The sequence below is a fragment of the Mus musculus genome, chromosome 13, assembly GCF_000001635.26.
Source record: "Mus musculus strain C57BL/6J chromosome 13, GRCm38.p6 C57BL/6J".
In the NCBI taxonomy this organism is placed as follows: Eukaryota; Metazoa; Chordata; class Mammalia; order Rodentia; family Muridae; genus Mus; species Mus musculus.
The window spans coordinates 24,117,342-24,137,865 of record NC_000079.6 but is presented as its reverse complement, the minus strand read 5'-3'; the positions used below and the strand labels follow the sequence as shown (position 1 = coordinate 24,137,865).

General features: G+C 44.1%; 1 protein-coding gene across 22 annotated transcripts in view; it reads left to right on the top strand.

The window, feature by feature from the left end:
- The window catches only part of Carmil1 (capping protein regulator and myosin 1 linker 1), a 268,322-nt gene that overhangs the window by 142,937 nt on the left and 104,861 nt on the right, over positions 1–20,524 (top strand). For all 22 annotated transcript variants that reach the window (XR_001780810.2, XR_001780811.2, XR_001780807.2 and 19 more), the window contains 2 exons: positions 635–729; positions 15,941–16,027. Coding sequence is in view for 16 of the 22 variants with exons in the window: in XM_017315585.2 (XP_017171074.1) it covers positions 635–729; positions 15,941–16,027 (182 nt within the window). In the remaining 6 variants the exon portion in view is untranslated. The remainder of the gene's footprint in view (positions 1–634; positions 730–15,940; positions 16,028–20,524) is intronic.

Below are 20,524 nucleotides of genomic sequence, written 5' to 3'. Positions count from 1 at the left end.
TTAACTTAGTAATTAATGCAATCAGTTTTACATGTGTGAGTGTTACAGGAAATAAGAGGTAAGATATAGGAAAGAGTCTATTAAATTTTTCAAGAAAGCAAGTTTACCGTGAAAAAAAAAAAAAAGAACAAAAATAAACAAAGAAACCAGGAAGGGTCAGTGGTACTTGCAGCAGCATTCAGCTCTGTGTTTACAACCGTGTGTGTTACCAAACATTGGGGGTGGGACAGAGAGAGACACCTGCTGGGTGGGGGGAGGGGCGCAATAGTTAATGCTGCAGTTCGTACCTGGGAAGGCACAGTGGCACAGTGGCCTGAGCTTGAAGTGGCTACTCATGCTTGTCTGTGCTCAGGAAGCAAACAGCTCCCAGGAAGTGTGGCCCAGCTTTAAACCTACAAGGCCCATTCCCAGTGAGCAACTTAGTCCAGTGAGGCTTCCACCTCTTAAGCGTTTTCCACAGCCTTCTACAGTAGGATCAGTAGATGAGGGCAAAATGAACCTGCCGGGGAGCTGTCATAGGTAAGCCAAGGGGAAAAGGATGCATTTGTAGGTTGCATTTTGTTTTAACCCTTACATGTTGTAGCTGAACAATTTGCATCTGTCTCTCCCTCACGCCATTGGTGTTTACTTGCAGAGATTTTGCACAGAAATTGGCCGGTGCTCTAGCACACAATCCTAACTCAGGACTTCACACAATCAACCTTGCTGGGAACTCGCTGGAGGATCGAGGTACTCCATCACTTGTAACGCCAGGGATGCCAGAGGTGTAGGACCACTAGAGTCCTAGTCTACGCAGGGCTGGGGAGTAATGCTAACCTCAGTTAAGTCACCTGGAGCCCTTGCCACACCTACCCAGAGTCTTCTACACCTACCTGGAGTCCTCCCCACACTGCCCTGCACTCAAACACTGAGAGTCCTCCCCACATGCACCTGGGACCTTCTCTGCACCCACCCAGAGTCCTCCCCACATCTACCAGGAATTGTCCCTCACCCAGGTGGAGTTTTATACCCACACTCACCCTAAGCCCTCCTCGCCCTCGCTGTCAGCAGTAACTAACTTCCTTCGAGCTGTGGGACTCAGGATCCCTGTGCTTTTGCACAGGGTTGGTGGAGACCACCACCAGATCTGTCAGGCCCCTCGGTTTGCACCTTCCACCTCTCATGGCCCTTTGTGATGCAGAGCCAGCTAGAGCTTGTCTCAGAAGCCTTAGATTTTTTCCTATACCTCTATGAGAGGGTGACCCATTTAACACATACCCATCTGCCCCCCCCACCCCCTTTTTTTAAACAAGAGTTTTGTTTTGTAGCCTAGCCTGGTCTCAGATTTCTATTTTTGTACGTCTGCCTCAAAGATTCTGAGAATCCAGGCATGTGCCTTGATACAAATCCCTACCTCCCTTGTAGATATTGACCATAGAGCCTGTGCATGCTAAGTGCATGCTGAACTGCTGAGTGCCGTTCCCAGCCTATGGACTCTTTGCAGATGAACTTAGAGATCATTAATTTAATAATCGTGTGGTGAACCCCTCCGTCTGGCTCTGTAGGAAGTATTCACGAGGAGTCCAGTTTAGATCCCACCACACATGCCTTTGAGCACTTTGTAAGATTTGAATGCGTGCTTACAGTGAGGTTGAAGGACCCGGTTTATAAGGAGAATGATCTGTCATGCATGTTTGCATCTGGGGCTGGGGTACGACAGAGTGCTTGCCTAGCATGTGTGAAGCCCCGGGAACAATCCCCACCCCTACAAAACAAAAATGAAAATCAAAGGCAGGTGTTCGTAGGTAGCAAAGGCAGCGCCTGCCGTTGACACAGGAAGGGAAGCTCCTGGGTGAATTCTCCATCTTCGTCTCAACATTGATAGATGAGGTCGGCGTAGGAGTCACTCTGCCTCTGGAGGGAACATTTGTTTTCATTTGCTGTTGGAAATGTTTCCCAGGCTTGCTGAATAGGGCCTTTCATCTTTCAATGTTAGGTATTTGATGAGGATTAATTATTCAACTGAGCTGAGGGCACGGAGGCAGCGTGGCTTTTTTACTTTCTGACAGGGATGCTGCCTTGTGTGTAAAATGATTCCCTTGTAGCATTCACACGGAATGGGGTAACTTCCGTCATCTTGAGCAGGGAGTGTGAAGGAAGGTGGAGGCTGAAACCAAAACTAGGTCTTGTGGCAAGCAGCCTAAGAACGAGCCCAGACTGAAAATAAAGACACAGGGCTGGAGTGTGGAGTTCACGGGGGCGTTGTCATTTCTGTAGGGAAAACAGCCGTTCTCTCTGCCCGCTCTGTTAGAAGTGGCAGAGTGGGAATGAGGCAAAGTGGAATCTGGACACAGCACCTCCTATGGTCAGGGCAGCTGTATCAGGTTTGTTTGTAAGAGGCGGGGATCTGGCTGTATTTAGCGGCTGACAGGGCTGAGTCAGTACAGGGTCCCCAAGGAGGTGACCTTCAGAAGACAGGCTAGCAGGGCACTGTTAATCATTAGGGAAATGTAAATTAAAAGCACAATGAGGTACTATCACATAGCTAGTCATCTGGCTGTGATAAAAGTAAACGTCTTTGAGGGTGTGAGGAAAGGAAAATGTTTCCATTGCTGGTGGGATTGGAGAGGGATGCAGCCATTGGGAACCTAGAGAGACAGGGGTGGTTGGTTGTTTTGTTTTTCTTTTTCAAGACATGGTTTCAAGACAGGGCAGTCCTGTCTGTCCTAGAACTCACTTTGTAGACCAGGCTGGCCTCAAACTCCACCTGCCTCTGCCTCCTGGGTGGTGGGACTAACGTCGTAAGCCACCATGCCCGACTGAGTGAAAGCTTTTTAGAAGGTTAAACACAAATGTTCCAAATATCCTAGCAATTCTACTCTTGGCTATCACTCATAAGCAATGAGACAATCTGCACAAAGGCTCTGCTATAAGCACAGGTTTACAGGCATAATAGATCACACACACACACACACACACACACACACACACACTCTCTCACATACACACAGACAGGGACACATACACAAACACACACATACACACACACATACACACACACACACTTTCTCACACACTCACAGACACACACACATACAGACAGACACACTTTCTCACACACTCACAGACACATATATACATACACACACACACACACTTTCTCACACACTCACAGACACATACACACATATATACACACACACACTTTCTCACACACTCACAGACACACAGACACACACATACACATTTTCTCACACACTCAGACACACACACACACATACAGATATGCACAGCAGCAGTGTGGAACAGCCTAGGACTCATCAATGGGTAAGTTGAATGTGGCACATTTGTCCCAGCAGCAGTATGTTTAAACCTCAGAGGGGAGACACACCTAGAAGACCGTAAGTCAGTGTTGTGGGATTGGCAGGTGGAGGATGAGTCCCAGGCCCTTCCTCTCCTGACCTGTTTCCTTCACCTACTCATAGACAACTTGTCCCCTCGGTAGTGTTTCGTCTTTTAGGTTCTCACCTTGGAGCCCCTGCAACCCTTTCGTTTAATTTACTGTACTCTGCTTATGATATAACTAAGCATAGTTAGTTATACCCTATTCCTGCAGTACCCACAGCCTGTCATACCCGCTCTATAGCAGCATCCTCCTAGCCCTTAGATACACAGCAGCTAGTGTAAGACTGGTCATAAGCGATAAGTATCTTCCTTAAATGGAGTTTGAATTTGATGTCATTCTCCTATTTGCTTTTAAAAGTTGTTCTTGAAAGTCGTGGTGAAGTTTATAGAGGGTTCTTTTGTGTGAGTGAGAGTCTGTGCTCACCAAAGATGCCTTTTCCCTCCACCTTCTGCCCCAGGAGCTGCTACGTTGTGTATGCTTTCATCTACCCGCATCAGCTGTGTCAGCTGTAGATACTGTTGTCATGGATCATTGTGAGGGCCCCTCTGCCTCTTGCTCACCAGATCTCCAGTGTGGATTCTGCCCACTTTCCGTCCAGTTTGGACACCTAAAAATATTTTCACAGACTGAGTCTTGCCCATTTCTCTTCCAAATTCATTCATGGCTGTGTTTGCAGCTGCCTTGGATGGCTGTCAATACTCACCTACTTCACTCTTTGGGTTGAGCCTCGAGAAAAAATTTGAGAGAGAGGGAGAGGGAGAGGGAGAGAGAGAGGGAGAGGGAGAGAGAGAGGGAGAGGGAGAGGGAGAGGGAGAGGGAGAAGGGAGGGAAAGAGATGCGTGTCTTGAAATTTAAAGCAAGCCTCTTGCCTTGTCTCCTGAGTGCTGGGATTATGATTATACCTCTACACCACATAGGCTGTTCATTGATTCTTTTTATTTAGGCTAATTATCAAAATATGCTTGGTAGCTTTTTAAATTATAGATAGAAATATATTAGGAAATTTAGCTGTGATTAAAATGTTGAAATTTTAATCAAAAGAGTTGTAACTTGTTCTTTTCTTTCTTTTCCTATTTATTTTGAGACAGGGTCTCATGTAACTTAGGCCATCTTTGAACTCTTGTTTGTCCTGCCTTTTCTTCCTAAATACTGGAACTATGGGTATGTGCCACCACAGCCATGGTTTGCAGCTTTTCAATGACAATGACTTATATTTTAAAACAGTCAAAAGCTGGGTATAGGGTCAGAAAGGAGGTTTGTGACTTAGAAGAGAGACTGGGCCAGGGCAAATTATTTTCAAAAGAAGTCGAACCTGAAGCAAACAGGATCTCAATATGTTAACAGGGCACAATTCTGAGTTTTAAGCATTTGGTCTTGCCCCCTGAACCAGGCACATCGAGACCCACTGGACAGCTCTCAGAAAGTTTGGCTGTTGGCTCGTGATATGAATATTGATATAGCAAACCCTGGTGATTTACAGCATAGACCATTTGTCATAGCAGAGTCTAAAGGAGAGGGCTGCAGCCTTCAAATTATCATGGGCTTATGTAGAGGAGACATAAAGTGTGATAGTGAGCAGATAAAGAGAATGTTTGGTTGATTGGGTCAGATTGTGTTATATAGGCATGACGGCTATACATTGTCATCAGAGCAGCTGTGACGACTAGCAAGAAACCCCAAGGTCAGGGAAGGGCCTGATGCTGTCCCTGCCATGAATGGTAGGTTGAGGCTGAGGGTGGGGCATCTCTGATGGGTTGGAGGCAGGGGATCCCAGTATGGCCTTTCTCTATGTGTTATGAAATGGAGTGCCTTCATACTGTCGTGACAGCTGCATTGCCCTTGCTATGGAGAGTAAGACCTGTAACTAAGTCTGAGCCATCAGAAGGAGAAGGGCAGCAACCTCCTCCGTGGTATAAAGTGACCTGTCTGCTTGATTAGTGGGCCCTTCTGTGTGAGTATGGAGATGCCCCTAGAAGAGTTGAAGGTCTAAAGCAAACAATGCCGTCTCTGAGAACATCACTAAAGAGTGACAGTGCCAACCAGCTCCTGTGGAATACTGTGGCTGTTGCTATATGTATTCAGAAACTCATCTGTGGTAGAGCTGGCTGTCCAGATGAAATTTACTTGTATGAATGAAGAATTGCAGAGGGAAGAGGATATACCTCCAGCAACACCCCTCCCCAAGCTGGGTTCTGGTTTGATGGGTAAATTCCATAACAGGGGCAGGGAGATGGAGATGCTCACTGGTCACTTCTTATGGCTCCGGGGCTGAGGGGAGGAAGGGTAGATTAGGTGAGCTCCCTCTGGGTCCAAAAATGGGGATCCCATGAGAGAAGCTGGATGGTGAAAAGGAAGAAAGGGAGGTGGAGGCGATGGATGGCGCTTCTCAAGCCTCCCTTTCATACAGAGAAAGAGAAAATCTGTAATTCAAATGCTTCTGGGAGCTTAATGGTGGCCAGTATGAGAGACTGATAATCTGGAACTACTCAGTACCTGAATGGCTTAAATTGGGGAAAACCTTTAAATAAACAATGAAACTCTCTAGCTTTCTCATGAGACTGCAGGATAATGGGCTTGATGGTGTCAGTCTAAGTGCTACAGAAGCAGAGAAATTGAGTAATACCACCTCATAGTTCTCCCGGAAACAAAGACTTAAACCCCAAGGCAATCCGAAGGGAAATCACCCCTGCTGGACGAGCTCATAGGAGCTATTAGAGATACTGTCCATCGGCACAGAGGTCCCACAGGCACCAGAGACGTAGGACAGTAGAGGAGGGACAGGCAGTCTGAGGAAATGGGGTATGGGGGAGGCAGGGTTTGATGGCCAGTGTGCAGGTCTGGATAGGCTCATGGCCATCAGAGAAAGAAGTTAATTCATGAAGGGCAGTGAGGCAGGGATGGAGCCCTGGTAACATTGGTGAGCCCTGTGGTGGACAGTATATTATCTCTCTGAGGCAGACGTCAGTAAACTGATATGTGGACCACTGACATAGGTGAAAGAACAGAAGGCTCAGCCGAGGGGCCGCTGCTAGACACTTGGATGGAAATGTGAACTAGAAGCCATAGAAATACAATTGATAGGAGGTCAGGTGTGGCGCTGGAGAATCTTTGGAACGCCTTAAGGCCTGACCAGAGGTTCATCACAGGGACAAAAGAAACAGAAACCAGAGGGACACTGATGCTTGCCACTGCACTCCCTGGCATAGAGGAAGGAGAATTCTAACAGTAGGGTCTTCCTACCCAGCTGCTTTCCTAATGAAGGGGCCAGGTTCTCTTGCAGGCTTATGGAGAACATTGTAAAATTATTGTTTGTGAAATATCAGGCTGTAGGAAAGGGGTAGGAATCAGGTGTGCTATGGTTCCTGGTGGCCCCAAGAGCATCAGAGGAGAGTCAGCCAATGGATAAGGAAACAGGGCTGTGCAGGTAAAGATGGTTATTCTCTAGCGGTTGGCAGCTTTCTTCCCTGAATATGCTGTGTAACTCATCTCACCCAAACAAAGCTTGTTTGCCCATGAAGGAGCCCTCTCAGCAGGTAGGTGTGGCCTGTGGAGAGGCATTGGCTAGCCTCAACTGAACTGCAGTGCCAACCAGGAACCTGCTGAATCCAAGGGGATGGGTGCCTGGCTCAGCTCTGAGCTAACTTAAAGGTGATTTAGATTCCCACCTTACTGCTACAGTGGAAACAGAGGTCCTAGCAGACGACAGTGCCCCTGAAGCCTCAATCTCCAATTTGGTGCCAGCACCCAGTCCCCCTCAACAGCAGCCTCCGGGAGGTGGCGATGAAGAAGCTGAAACTGAAGATCCTTCTGCCACTCCCTGCTGTGCACCTGATGGACCCACCACAGATGGCTTGGCACAGGCACACAACAGTGCAGAGGCCTCCTGTGTTGTGGCTGCGGCCGAGGGGCCCCCAGGCAACGTTCAACCAGAAGCTACAGACCCAGAGCCCAAGCCTACATCTGAGGTCCCTAAGGCCCCCAAGGTGGAAGAAGTTCCTCAGCGTATGACCAGGAACCGTGCCCAGATGCTGGCAAGCCAGAGCAAGCAGGGCATAAGGACCACCAGAAGCAATTTGCTTTCAGTTGGCAAGGCCAACAGTATACCTTCACAGTTTTGCCTCAAGGATATATTAACTCTCCTGCCCTGTGTCATAATTTAGTTAGAAGGGATCTTGATCATTTGGATCTTCCACAAAATATCACATTGGTGCACTATATTGATGACATTATGCTGATTGGACCAAGTAAGCAGGAAGTATCAACCACTTTGGACTCATTGGTAACACATATGCGTATCAGAGGATGGGAAATAAATCCAACCAAAATTCAAGGACCATCTACCTCAGTGAAATTCTTAGGAGTCCAGTGGTGTGGGGCATTCAGAGATATTCCTTCTAAGGTGAAAGATAAGTTATTGCACCTGGCCCCTCCTACAACCAAGAAAGAAGCACAACGTTTAGTTGGTCTATTTGGATTCTGGAGACAACACATCCCTCACTTGGGTGTGTTACTTAGGCCTATATTACATGGGTTGACCTGGTCCCAGTGTTTCTATTTTGACCATCATTGGTGACTCTTATTCGATTTTCAAAATAAGATAAAATAGCCCCTGGGATTGTTGCTTACATTTTTGCCAAATTTGTGTCAGATGTTACCTAACTTCTCTGTGTCTTAGGAGTTTGCTCATGTTTAGATTAGTTAATAGTGGTAGTGTTCATACCAGGAGATGTTCTGAGAAAAAGAGGAGACAGTACACAGAGGAGTAAGAACAGCCCATTGCCGTGCATTCAGGAAATCTGACTTTACTCAATGACAGACATAGCCTAGAGAAGATGCAGTGCAGATATTCTTACCGATACCTTAAGGGGAAGGAAACTCCTATGTCTTCATGTGTCTGGGACAGCAATGGAAGGGACCATGTGTGCAGACTCCCTCCTGCAAGTTCCTGACTCACTGTTGGCCAGTGTACTGTGCTCAGTGGGTTCATACAGGTTTTTGAGTCTGCTTATACAGGTTTCCTTCGGAAGAGGAGTTAAGCAGCCCTGTGCTATTTGAACAAGTTAGTTTATTCTATTATATGTCAAAGTGTTTTCTTAAAAGCTTTAGTGGTTCAAATGTCAAGTTTCTCTGTGGCAGATATAAAACGGCACTTTCTTTGATGGACCATTTTAACCACATCTAATATCTTTATTGTTAAATAGAGTAAAGCACTATTTTAAATCATAGGTTTGGATTTCAGAACCTATAAAAGTTAGGTACGTTGACTCTATTTCCTCTCCACCCAACAATATCCCTTTATTTTCAAATTCTCTCTTCTTAACTGTTTTCTTTTTTCCCCCTTCTCCCCTACCCCCCTTAACAGCTCTGTCTTCTGTCTGTCTTCCTAATTCCCTCCCTGTCCTTTAGCCCTGTTTCCCTATTCCCTATTGCTGTATTTTAACTCTGTAACCACATCACCCTCTTTCCCTATAACTGTGTGTAGCCCTATGATCCTGTAGTCCTGGTAGCCCTGTAGCCCTGTTGCCTAATGACCCAGTAACCCTGTAGCCCTAGAGTCCTGTAGCCCTGTAAACCTGTAACCCTGTTGCCCAGCAGCTCTGTAGCCCTTTGCCCTGTAGCGCAAGCTTTCTTTGAACCCACTACATGGTCTAGTCTTGTATTGAGCTCATGAGGATCCTCTTGCTTAGATTACAGGCATGGGCCACTACACCTGACTTTTCTTTTATTTGAAAAATAGGAGTTCATTGCATTTTACGTCTTTATTTACTCCCTTTCCATTTCTCTCCACTTCCCAACAGGAATTGGTAGAGATATTTTTTTTAAAAAATTGTTTTCCATTTTATGTTATGAGTGTGGGTGCTTTGCCTGCATGTTTGTGTGTATGTGCATGGTGCCCATGGAGTCAAGAAGAGGATGCCTGATGCCTTGGAATTGGAGTTATTCACAGCTATGTGCTAGGATTGAAACTTGGTCCTTTAGGAGAGCAGCCATTGCTCTTCATCTGGCCATCTCTTCAGCTCTGATGTCTATGCACTTCAACATGTGATTGGATATACCTGCTGTCTGTATCTCTATGTATTTATGTTTTGTTTGTTTGTTGACATAGGGTTTTCATAGCACATGTCCTTCAATCTGCTTCAGCTCTCCAAGTGGTGACACTGTGCCTCTGTATGCTTCCTGAAAGACACAAAGAGGACTTGAGTTTCCCTGTATCACATTTCTAGAGCTCTGCAGGCAGAATTTTGTTAGCTTATTAACATAATGCTTTAGATTAGCCAGGGCCTATTGATCCCATTACTCACCATGAGCATCTCTGTGACACCAGGGTGGCCCAGTGTTGAAACTGCATATGGTGTTGTAAGCTTTTAAGTGGGCATGTGACTAATAGGGTTAAATTTACAATGTCAAATTTAATTTGCCTGTGTGTGGAAGTTAATAATGATGGATAGCAAATTAGCATATGAGACATTGTATAATTACTTTTTTATTAGATAAAAATGCTTTGAAATAGAGGAAGCTAGAACAGTTGTGTATTGAAGGGAAATATATATCTTCTACATGATTTTTAAAACCCCTCGGGAAAGTAACCTGTCTAATGAAATCTCCAGTGGATGCTTTTTTTTTTTTCTTTAAAAACTTTCTTGCTCTTTTTTTTAATAAAAGTTTTATTTTATTTCTTAAGATTTATTTATTTGTTTAATGTATGTGAGTACACTGTTGCTGTCTTCATACACACCTGAAGAGGGAGGGCATCAGATCCCCATTACAGATGGTTGTGAGCCACCATGTGCTTGATAGGAATTGAACTCAGGACCTCTGGAAAAGCAGTCAATGCTCTTAGCTGCTGAGCCATCTCTCCAGCCCTCCAGTGGGTGCTTTAAGCAGCCCACTAGGCTACAATTCACAGCTCTTATGCCCTGTTTTATTTTGTCTTGTTCGAATGATTGAATTGGATAGTTTTGGCCCAAAGTTTCATCATAGCTCCTGTCCTTTCTATAATGATCTTGTTCATTTGTGATCACTTAATTTGTCATTGGTGAACCAGCTGCAGCAAGCACAGAACATCTGTGTTTCTTTCTTTCCACCTGACAATATCTACATTCTTGTACCCGCTGAGACTCTTATTTCAGTGCCAAAGCAGGGCTCCAGTGTGGTAGCTTGTAGAGCTCTCCTGACCAGTGTCTCACCCTTCTCTTCCTCAGAGTAAACCCATTACACTTCTCAGTGGTATGTGTGTGTGTGAACGTATGCCCTTTTTCTGTTATCTCAACTTTCTATTCTCTCCCCTTTCTTCCTCTCCTCTCTCCTCCCTTCTTTTTACTCTGTTGAAGAAACTGTGTTAATAGATGCCATATCCCACCAAGGCAGACAGGGGCAGTTTTAATAAGGCCCATTTCAGAACTTGGCTTTTTGTTCTTAAGTTTTTAAATCATCTAGAACAATGATTCACTATAGTCTCCTTCTCTATGATATAAATATATTTTTTAAAGGCAGGTGTGCTGGCAAATGTCTATGACCATAATACTCAGCAGGTGGGGCTAAGAAGAGCAGGCGTTCAAGGGCAGTATGGCCTATGTGAGAAGAATGTTTCTAATTACGTATTTTCTTATGTAGCCATTATATGTTTCTTGCCTGCAATTTCATAAAAAGATACTTATCTTTGCTTTTATTTATCTGCCTTTAATAATTCTCCCCACTTTTCAACCCATTTGAAAGCATTCAGAACGATGCATGGCTTTGTTGGCTTGTACTTGAACTTCACTTGTGTTGCTCTGTTGTATTTCCAAAGAAAATATTGCTGGGCTACTTATTTTTGGGAGGGAGTATCTTCCTTTTAAAAAACGTGTTTACAGGTAATGGGCATGCCTGGTTGTATAAACACACTTAGACCTAAAGCCCACGTCTATTTCTGTCTTTGATTTGAGTGTGGCTGTTCACAGACTAACATGGCGTCCAGCATGTTTCCGACACAAACATGAATTTGCTGTTTAAAAACTGTGTCTTCTCAAAGAGGAAAGTTAGAATAAGTGCAATCAGCCCGAGGACAGGAAGTCTGAGGCTTGGTGGTAATGTTTAGCAGATGCATCTTTGTTCTCGTAGGTATTACTTTAGGGTGATCTGGAGGTACAGAATGTGGCTTTAAAGAGATTGTATAGTGATAATTAGTGTTACAGAATGCATTTGGCTAAGTAGAAAAACATATGATGGAACATGACTCACCAAGAGTGGACAGCGTTCATGCCTGTCAATTTAAAAGTGAGAGTCTGGAATTCCTCCTTCTCCCAGTAGCACATAAAAGGTTTCTAGTTTGTTTGTTTTGAGATGGGATCTCATGATGTAACGCAGGCTAGAGCTGAACTCACAGTCCTCCCGCCTCAGCCTCTTGATGCTGGGATCACAGAGTGTGCCACCACACCTGGTTTCTACGTCTTGAATTAACTTCTCTCCTAGGGAGATAAGGAACATTCCCAAAAGCCCATTAAGTCAAGCCTACTACCCTCACTCACAGTGGCCTGGACGGAGGAGAAGAGTGCTGACCTGGCCTCACAGCTCAGGCCGCTCTGTTCCACAGTTGATTGGTCCTGTCCTGAGGTAGTACATTGTGGATAGATGTCTTGTCAGAACAGAACCGCTAGTATCATAAGTGAGGGATGAAAGAGGGAGAGCCCAGAGTTCCTCAGTTCCCTTGGAAGACACATCTCTAATGACATGAAGTGACCTCTAAAAAGGCTCACCCCTTAGAGGTCATGTCATCCCCAAGAGTGCTAAACTCAACACCAGGTTCTTTATTCAAGACCCATAGCACCTGCTTACATTGCCACGAGTGTTTGCAAAGTGTATACTCCTGTGCCCCCACTACCAGGAGCAAGGAAACAGAGCGTTACTCCTGTGACACTTTACCTGATGGGGTTGCATCCCATCACTGCTCCCCTGTCCCCAGAAATGATACTTACACTGTGACATCTGTTCTGATAGACTAGTCTGGTTGAGCATAAGTAGCAGAACTTTATAGATATTGATTTAGATAGCAGGAAGTTGTAATGTGCTTGGTGGCTTTTGTTTCTGTGGGAAGAAAGGACTTTAGAGATTTAAATTCTTGGGCATGAAAGTGTAGCTCAGTGGTAGAGCACTTGCTCAGCATGCCCAAAGCCCCAGCTCCAATTCCCAGAACTAAGATAGTTGCAGACGGGTATTCTTGAAGGCGCAGAAGGCTATATGTATAAACTGTCACTTCTTGCATGAGCTTTACTGGTGTCTTTTTCTAAGGAGTTTGTCTACTTTCTTTAAAAATGATAATTTTTAAGCATGTCTTTTTGCTTTTTTTCTGTTGTATCTATAGGCCATTCACTGAGAGTCTGATATTAACCAGTTCTGTGCAAGTTGTATTAATTCTGTTAGATTTTTAAAGAACTTCCTTTGTTATATTTATTATCACTTTCTATGACTAACCATTCTATTGTATTTCATGCATGTTAGTATTACAGTTTTCTTTCATTCAATATTTTCTACTTTGATTTTTCTGGCTTCATTTGCTACGTTGTTTATACTGCTTAAGGTTTGCCTATCTAGAGATTTCCCAATCACTTTTCTATTAAGCTCCTAGTTTTTTCACACAGTATTAGTATCATTTAGAAAACATACAGTATCGCAGTTAGAGAGTGTTCCTGTCCAGTCTTTTATTTTCAAAGGAATATTTCACTATTGAGATGTACTTTATGATTTAACATATGGCCACTGCTGGCCAGTTCTGTGTGTATGTGCTTGTATGTAGGAATACATGTGCTATCTTTTTTTTTCTGTCAGACTTATTCAATATATTTTCAGAATGATGATCACAGCATACAGGCTACAGTAATTACAACTTTTTTATTAACGAGGTGTTATATTTTTCTCTGGTCATACTTGGGAAATCTAACTTATTTTATTACAACCACTCAAGATTTCTTTGAGTTTGTGATTTTTATTTTTTATTTTATTTTTTGGCTTTTAAGCACATTTGTCTAGGTATGTCTCCTAGCATCTGGTATTTTTATTAAGATAAGGCACTTTGACTTTTGGATATTTAAAACATTCATAGTCTTATACAGTTTTTAAATTTAATTTTTAAAAATTAAAAAAATGATATCACATCCCCTTTTCCTGCCGTCCCTCTATCCATTTCATATCCCTTTGTGCCAATTTCTCCTATGCCTCCCCCCCACACTGAGTGTTCATTTTTATTACTGTTACATATATACGTGCATAAACATGTAAGTTTATAAAATGCATAAATATATAAATTTATAAAAATATTTGTTAAAATATATAAACCTGCTGAGTCCGGTTAGCGTAGCTTGTGTTTACATTGTGTCAGGGTTGGCCACTCAGCACTGAATAACCAGTTAAGCGACTCATGCTTTGAAGAGGCTAATTCATCCTATTTCCACACTCATTATTACTGCCTATAGTTTTTTGTCTAGTGGTAGGATCACATGAGATTTCCCCTTCACATTAAGATGTCAGTGGATAGTATAACAATACTATCAGGCTTGTTTAGGCAGCCAGATTAAGGAATTGTGGGTGAGTCATTTCTAGAGATGAAATCTTGTAGATCACCTTCTGTCCTCTGCTTCTTTCAATCTCCTTTGCTTTCTCTTTTATAATGGTGGAGTTGTGTTGCGTTAAGACCCGTTGTGGTTTTTCCTAACGATATGTGTTTTCTGTCAATAGCAGCTTTGAGGAGAGGCAAGGACTACTCCCATCTGTTGGTATAATGACAAGATTTGGAACGCAGCGAGGGACTATGGTGGTCTATTAAAGTGGCAGTCGTAGGTTCTCCTTTAAAATTCATGACCTCACTAGCCTCAAGTATTTAGCTAGGTTTCTAGTTAGCAGACATAGTTTCCCTTCTATTGATTGGGCCATAAGTCCAATTAGACAGTTGTTGGGTACGGCAAAGGTGAGTGCCACCATTGTGCCTGGAGGGATAGCTTGCCATGTGGGCATTTAGTTTATTGATGTTACAGTTGGATAAGAAAAAACATTGATTGCTTCCCTCCTTTGGCAAGTTAGAGATTTTTAGGTTAAATCTAGCTTGAATCTTCTAGTTCTGTGCCTGAAGTGTCTTTGTCAAAGGATACTTATCTTCAGCTTCTGAGTGGTAGGTAGCCAAGAGCACCGGCAGTAGCATAGCACTTGGACTAATCTGAGTAGAGGTTTCTCAGGTCTGGTACTGGGTTTTTTCTTAGAGAGTCTGTGATTCCTGTGGGGAGCATAGTTCACCCGCATCCCAGGGCTTGAAGGACATTAGAAAGGGCACATACTTATCTGTTCCACATTTGCATTTATAGGAACACGTAGTTCCCTTGCAGTTCCTCAGTGTATGAGGTGGTATTTCCAGTCTCCCACACTTAACCATGAATGTCAGGAGACAACTGATTTTAAATATGAGAATTGCTTTGTGATTTATCCCCAGCCACAGACCTCAGCTTGCTGGAGTTTAAAATGTCTCAGATACTCTGTGGAAGGTTGCTAACCATACGCTAATTAAGCACAGGAACTCATCTGGTAATAATGAAGCTGTTACTTGAGTAGTTAAAATTACCTTGTTCTTGACAATAGTAAAACAGCATCTGTTTATCCCAAAGAGAAATGAGCTCATTAAAGCAGAGGTTTCAAAAATGAGGAGAAGCTCTGCATATTCATCCCAAGAGAGGTTGTATTTTATTTACCTATTGAGAAACAGACAGACACAGAGAGACAGACAGACACAGAGAGAGAGAGAGAGAGACAGACAGACAGAGACACAGAGATAGGCAGAAGTTCTTTGTAGCTGCCTGGATTTAAGACTTTGTCCTAGTTTAGGAGAACTTGTTTAGTGCTACTTAACTTGACCTCTGAGAACATATCCCAGGTGATAACAGGTCACCTGCAACCTGAAGCTACTTGAAGGACCTTGGGAAGGCCCCATGCTTATTTGTTCACTGTTTTATGTTTGTATGTGTGCATCTTCATGTGGATGCACACATGGGTGCATATGCCTGTGTGTACACGTGTGTTTCGTGTTGTGGAGGCCAGAGGTCAGTGTCCAGTGTTATTTCTCAGGATATGTCAGATGTCCGGGGTGTTTCTTTGAGTTTGGAGCTCTTACTTTTCTGTAAACCTTGCCTGTTTGGTGAGAACGGTCAGCAAGCTTCAGGAATCTACCTGTCTCTGTCACGGGCGTGTATCACCGCGTCTGGCTTTTCTTAGATCTAGTTGATGGAGCCTGGACTGGAGTTCTTGTGCTTGAATATTGAGCATTTACTGACTGAGTCAGCTCACGAGTCACAGAGTTGCTGTGAACAGCATTATGGCAGGGAGGATATTAGAATAAGGTTTCAGACATTGTATGAGTTAAGAGTCTGCTACTTCTCCAACCCGGGAGATAACACAGAATGGCTACAAAAGAAGCTCTGACTCCAGACAGAAAAGTACGACCACTTTCCTGAAATCATATTTAAGTTTTACACATTGCAAAACAGTCATGTGTCTAAGCACTTCAAAATTCTAATAATCTGTTTTTTTTCCCCTCAGGTGTGTCCTCCTTAAGTATTCAATTTGCCAAACTCCCAAAGGGATTGAAGCATTTGAACCTCTCTAAAACCTCATTGTCACCTAAAGGTACAGTCGATGTGATTTACTTCATATTGTGTTTCTGCTTTTATACCTGTTGCCTTTGAACAGATATCACCCTTTTATGTAATTAATTAAAATATACAGCTTACATTATAATAGCAGTCTTAAAGTAAAGATATCGTACAATTCAACTCTGATATTCTAAATTTAAATGACTTATATTTGCAGTCGTAATTTTTTAAGCTTTGAGCCAGGAAGTGTTCACTCACTGGCTGCCTCTACCCTTGAAACTCACTTTCCTGAAGGCACCTGTTCATGTTTTTCTTGGTTCATTTTTGGCAAAAGATACTGACTTCCCCAACTGTCAGAGTGACCAGCAACTTCATACAGGGGCACTGGGGGCTTGGTGTTGAGTCATCACCATAGTCCCCCAGTTCTAGTATCTGTTTCCAGAATTGTTTGGTTTTTTTCTAAGGTCTGTTCCTGACACCCCGAGCCCCTCTGGCCTCTGTTGGTCTGCTCAGCAGCGGCTCGGAAGAGTACTAGAGAAGCCCCACACTCAGTCTCTTCATTTTTCTCCATGTTTTGCTTAGTGTCTGAGCATCTTTTCATCTCCAGAGCTTCAGTGGACTTGACCAAGTGTTCATCTGTGGTGGCCTCTGCTTAGATAGGCTTCCCACTTCTGAGACCACCAGAGGCCCTTGCTCCTTTCCTTGTCTGTTTATGGATCTCATCCCAGGCAATACTGTCTTGGTACCATGTCTTTCCTATGAGAATGGCTCCCTTTGGGCCCATGCTGCTCTTGTGTCTAAATATAGTGCAGTGCACCATGCCTCCACTATAGTGAGGTTCAGTGAGGCTTCTAGAATTGGAAAATGTGCCACTTCTTGAGTGGTACTCTGTGCTACCTGTGGTTGAAGCCTGCCTTTCCCGTGTCCTGGGAACTGCTCTCCTCAGCTCTGTTCGCTGATTGACTTATTTGTGAAAAAGCAATGAAGAGTCATTTTGTTGTTATAGTAGGAGGACTTGCAGTGGTAGTAGTAGAATTCAATGAATTAATGGTACAGCTTCAGGTACTGTAATCAGTACTGCCAGCCCCTGCCACCACTTCATTCCATGATCACAGTTACCATACTGTCACTGTCACACTCACCGTCACACTCAACATCACCATTGTTATTCTGTCACCCTCACTGTCACCTTCATTGTCACCATCTTCATTGTTATATTGTCACCCCCATTATACCTTCACCATCACTGTCACCAAACCATTGCCATCAAGGTTGCTTTCACCCCCATAGCTACTGCTATGACTGTCACCGTCACCATCACTGCCACCATCAGTCACCATCGTGCCATTGCCACCCTAACTATCGTGAACACTATCAACCTCACAGTCACCTCCCATAACCATCACCACACGCTGTCAGCATCACTTATCAGTGGGACTTGTGTCAAGGTGACCATCACTGTCACCAAACCCACTGCCATCAGCAGTGCCATCACTGTCTGCATCGTGACCATTACCTTCACCATGCTGTGCTGTCTTTGGTTACAATATACTTTTAGTTGAACCTGGGACAACCTGCATGTGCCAGCTGCCAGTTTGTGTACTGTCACTGTGATGTCTGGCTTCATTATGACTTTCTCTTTGAAGCTCCTACCTCTCAGTTCACATTCCCCATCTCTCCCTCCCATGCTGCCTTGCAAACCTCTGTTTTAACACACTGCCCATTGCCCATTCAGTGCCGTGCTTCACACCAGCCCTGTCTCGGGCTGTCACCACTGACTGTACTTCCATTAAGTGCTGCAGCACTGGATGGGAGGCCACCCAGTCATACGTTATTCTGATCATAGCGTTACACTAGGAGTGTTTTGAAATTGAAATTGATCCGTAAGCTTTACCATCTCATGCACACACTCATGACCCCTGTTTAAGACTAACACATAGCTGTCAACTGCTAGTGGGAGATGCTCCCAGGTCAGTGCCAGGAACTGTATTCAGATCCTAGGGTAAAACTCACCTCTTTTCATTGTTCCTGTTGGGCTCAGAAATTGACTCTCAGAAGAGCCCCTCTCTTCTTCAGAAATATGCCAAAGATACTGATAGATTAAATAAGCAAGCAAAAGCTATTTTTAATGTCAGCACTCACTGGGCCCAGCCTTCCTGCTGTGCCATGCATGCCGAGCTACATTGTTGTACTGTGATTGGTGTTTCACGAGCTGCCTCTCGTCAGAGCATTGTGGTTGTTGGTGTTAGGAAGCACGCTTACTTCCACAAGATGATTCAGCCTGGCGAGTGACACGTGGATTTATTTCAGTAATCTGCCCCACACTTAACTTTAAGTTCTTCAGCAATGCCAGTGTCATTGATGCGAGCTTGGCCACTGAGTTTGCTGATTTACTGGGCTTCCTCTTTAGGACGAATCTCCTTAAGTATATGCATATTTTAGAGCATGTATATTGACTGCCACCCTCCCCCAGGAGTATTTGGATAACTCTGCGTATGTTCTCACCAGCACTAAATACCCCCTTTTCATTCTTTCCTCACCCCACCCCGTCTTTCACATAGCATAATTTGGCCTTGAACTCCGGATCCCTCCCCACTTTTCTTCTTTTTTTTTTTTTTTTCCATTTTTTTTAATTGGGTATTTTCTTCATTTACATTTCAAATGCTATCCCGAAAGTCCCTCATACCCTCCCGCCCTGCTCCCCTACCCACCCACTCCCACTTCTTGGCCCTGGTGTTCCCCCATACTGAGGCATATAAAGTTTGCAATACCAAGGGGTCTCTCTTCCCAATGATGGCTGACTAGGCCATCTTCTGCTACATATGCAGCTAGAGACATGAGCTCTGGGGGTACTGGTTAGTTCATATTGTTGTTCCACCTATAGGGTTGCAGATCCCTTTAGCTCCTTGGGTGCTTTCTCTAGCTCCTCCATTGGGGGCCCTGTGTTCCATCCAATAGCTGACTGTGAGCATCCACTTCTGTGTTTGCCAGGCACAAGCATAGCCTCACAAGAGACAGCTATATCAGGGTCCTTTCAGCAAAGTCTTGCTGGCGTATGCAATGGTGTCTGCGTTTGGAGGCTTATTATGGGATGGATCCCTGGGTGCAGCAGTCTCTAGATGGTCCATCCTTTTGTCTCAACTCCAAACTTTGTCTTCTGTAGCTCAGGCTGGCTTTTAATTCATGGCGACCCTCCTGCCTCACCCTCCCAAGTGCTAAGGTTAAGGTCATGAGCCACTGTGACTGTGGCTAATGCCACTTTTGTTCTCTCAAGCAAGTGAGAGTATGGTGTTTCTCTAATCACAGAGGTTCTCAGCCTTCCTAATGCTGCGACCCTTTAATCCAATTCCTCAGTCAGCAAACTCCCCCCCCTACCCCCCCACCCCGGTTGTAAAATTATTTTCGTGGCTACTTCACCACCGGAATTTTGCTGCTGTTCTGAATTGTAATGCTAATATCTATGTTTGAGGGTCTTTGGGGGGCATGGCCTATAGGTTGAGAACCGTGAACTTAGGGCACTCACCTGACTTTCCTTAATCCTTTGGGTATCTTCTTGGACTGTTGCTACTTGACTTTCTAGGTTTTCTATTTACAGTGTTAATCTTTTTTTCTAAAAGTATGGAAGTTTTCTACATATATTAATATGCATTGTGCGCCTTTATGTGTTAATTATGGTAAAATAGAAGGGCACAGTGATCATCTTTCCTTTGCAGGACAGGCTTTGGTTCTGAGGTACCCTGTCCTTGCTTCTGTCCTGTTCGGCTAGTGTGGCAGGAATAGGGTAACTGCACAGCAAAGTAGGGTTCTTTTGTGTCCTTGGGTGGGGACAGCCTGACCCTGCTCAAACCTGTCACCATTAAAGTTTCCTTGCTTGTCTCTTTCAAGAAAGGTAAGAGTGCATATTAAATATTGTTTTACAAAATAAGATTCATAGAATTTTAAACTGTCCTTGTAAGACATGTTTCTTGAATTGTTCAATTTTTTAAAAAAAATATGGGTTCCTTAAAGGCACATGCGTTGGTTCTAAAGGTTTAGAGTTTTGTAATTGTGGTTTCAAGTTTCTACCAAATGTAACATATTTTAGTCCCTAGAAAACATGTATATTCATGGATCCATAATAGAAGACAGATTTTTTTTAATCTCCCCATGGCCCCTACCACACACACCCTTACTCACCTCAGACACTCGCTGTTTGATGGCTTTCTGGACTCACACAAGCATCCTGCTGGCTGGCAGAGTATGTCAAGATGGGACCATCTGGTGCCACCTCTTCCAGCTGTAACCTCTCCAATCATGAGTACCAAGCATGGTCACAATCCCACGAAAACCAGAGCCGAGGATGGCATACCAAGCTGGGATGCATTTGGTTCGTGAGCTCCTAGTCTCTCCAGTACTCTAGCTTTGTAACTTCCTGCCATTCATGAACTTATTACACAGGCCTTGTGTGAACATGGGCTCAGGAAGGGAGGGACCCTTCTGCCTCAGGAGCACGAAGCTGGACTGGTAACAGGGTCTCTCTGGAGTCTAGTCA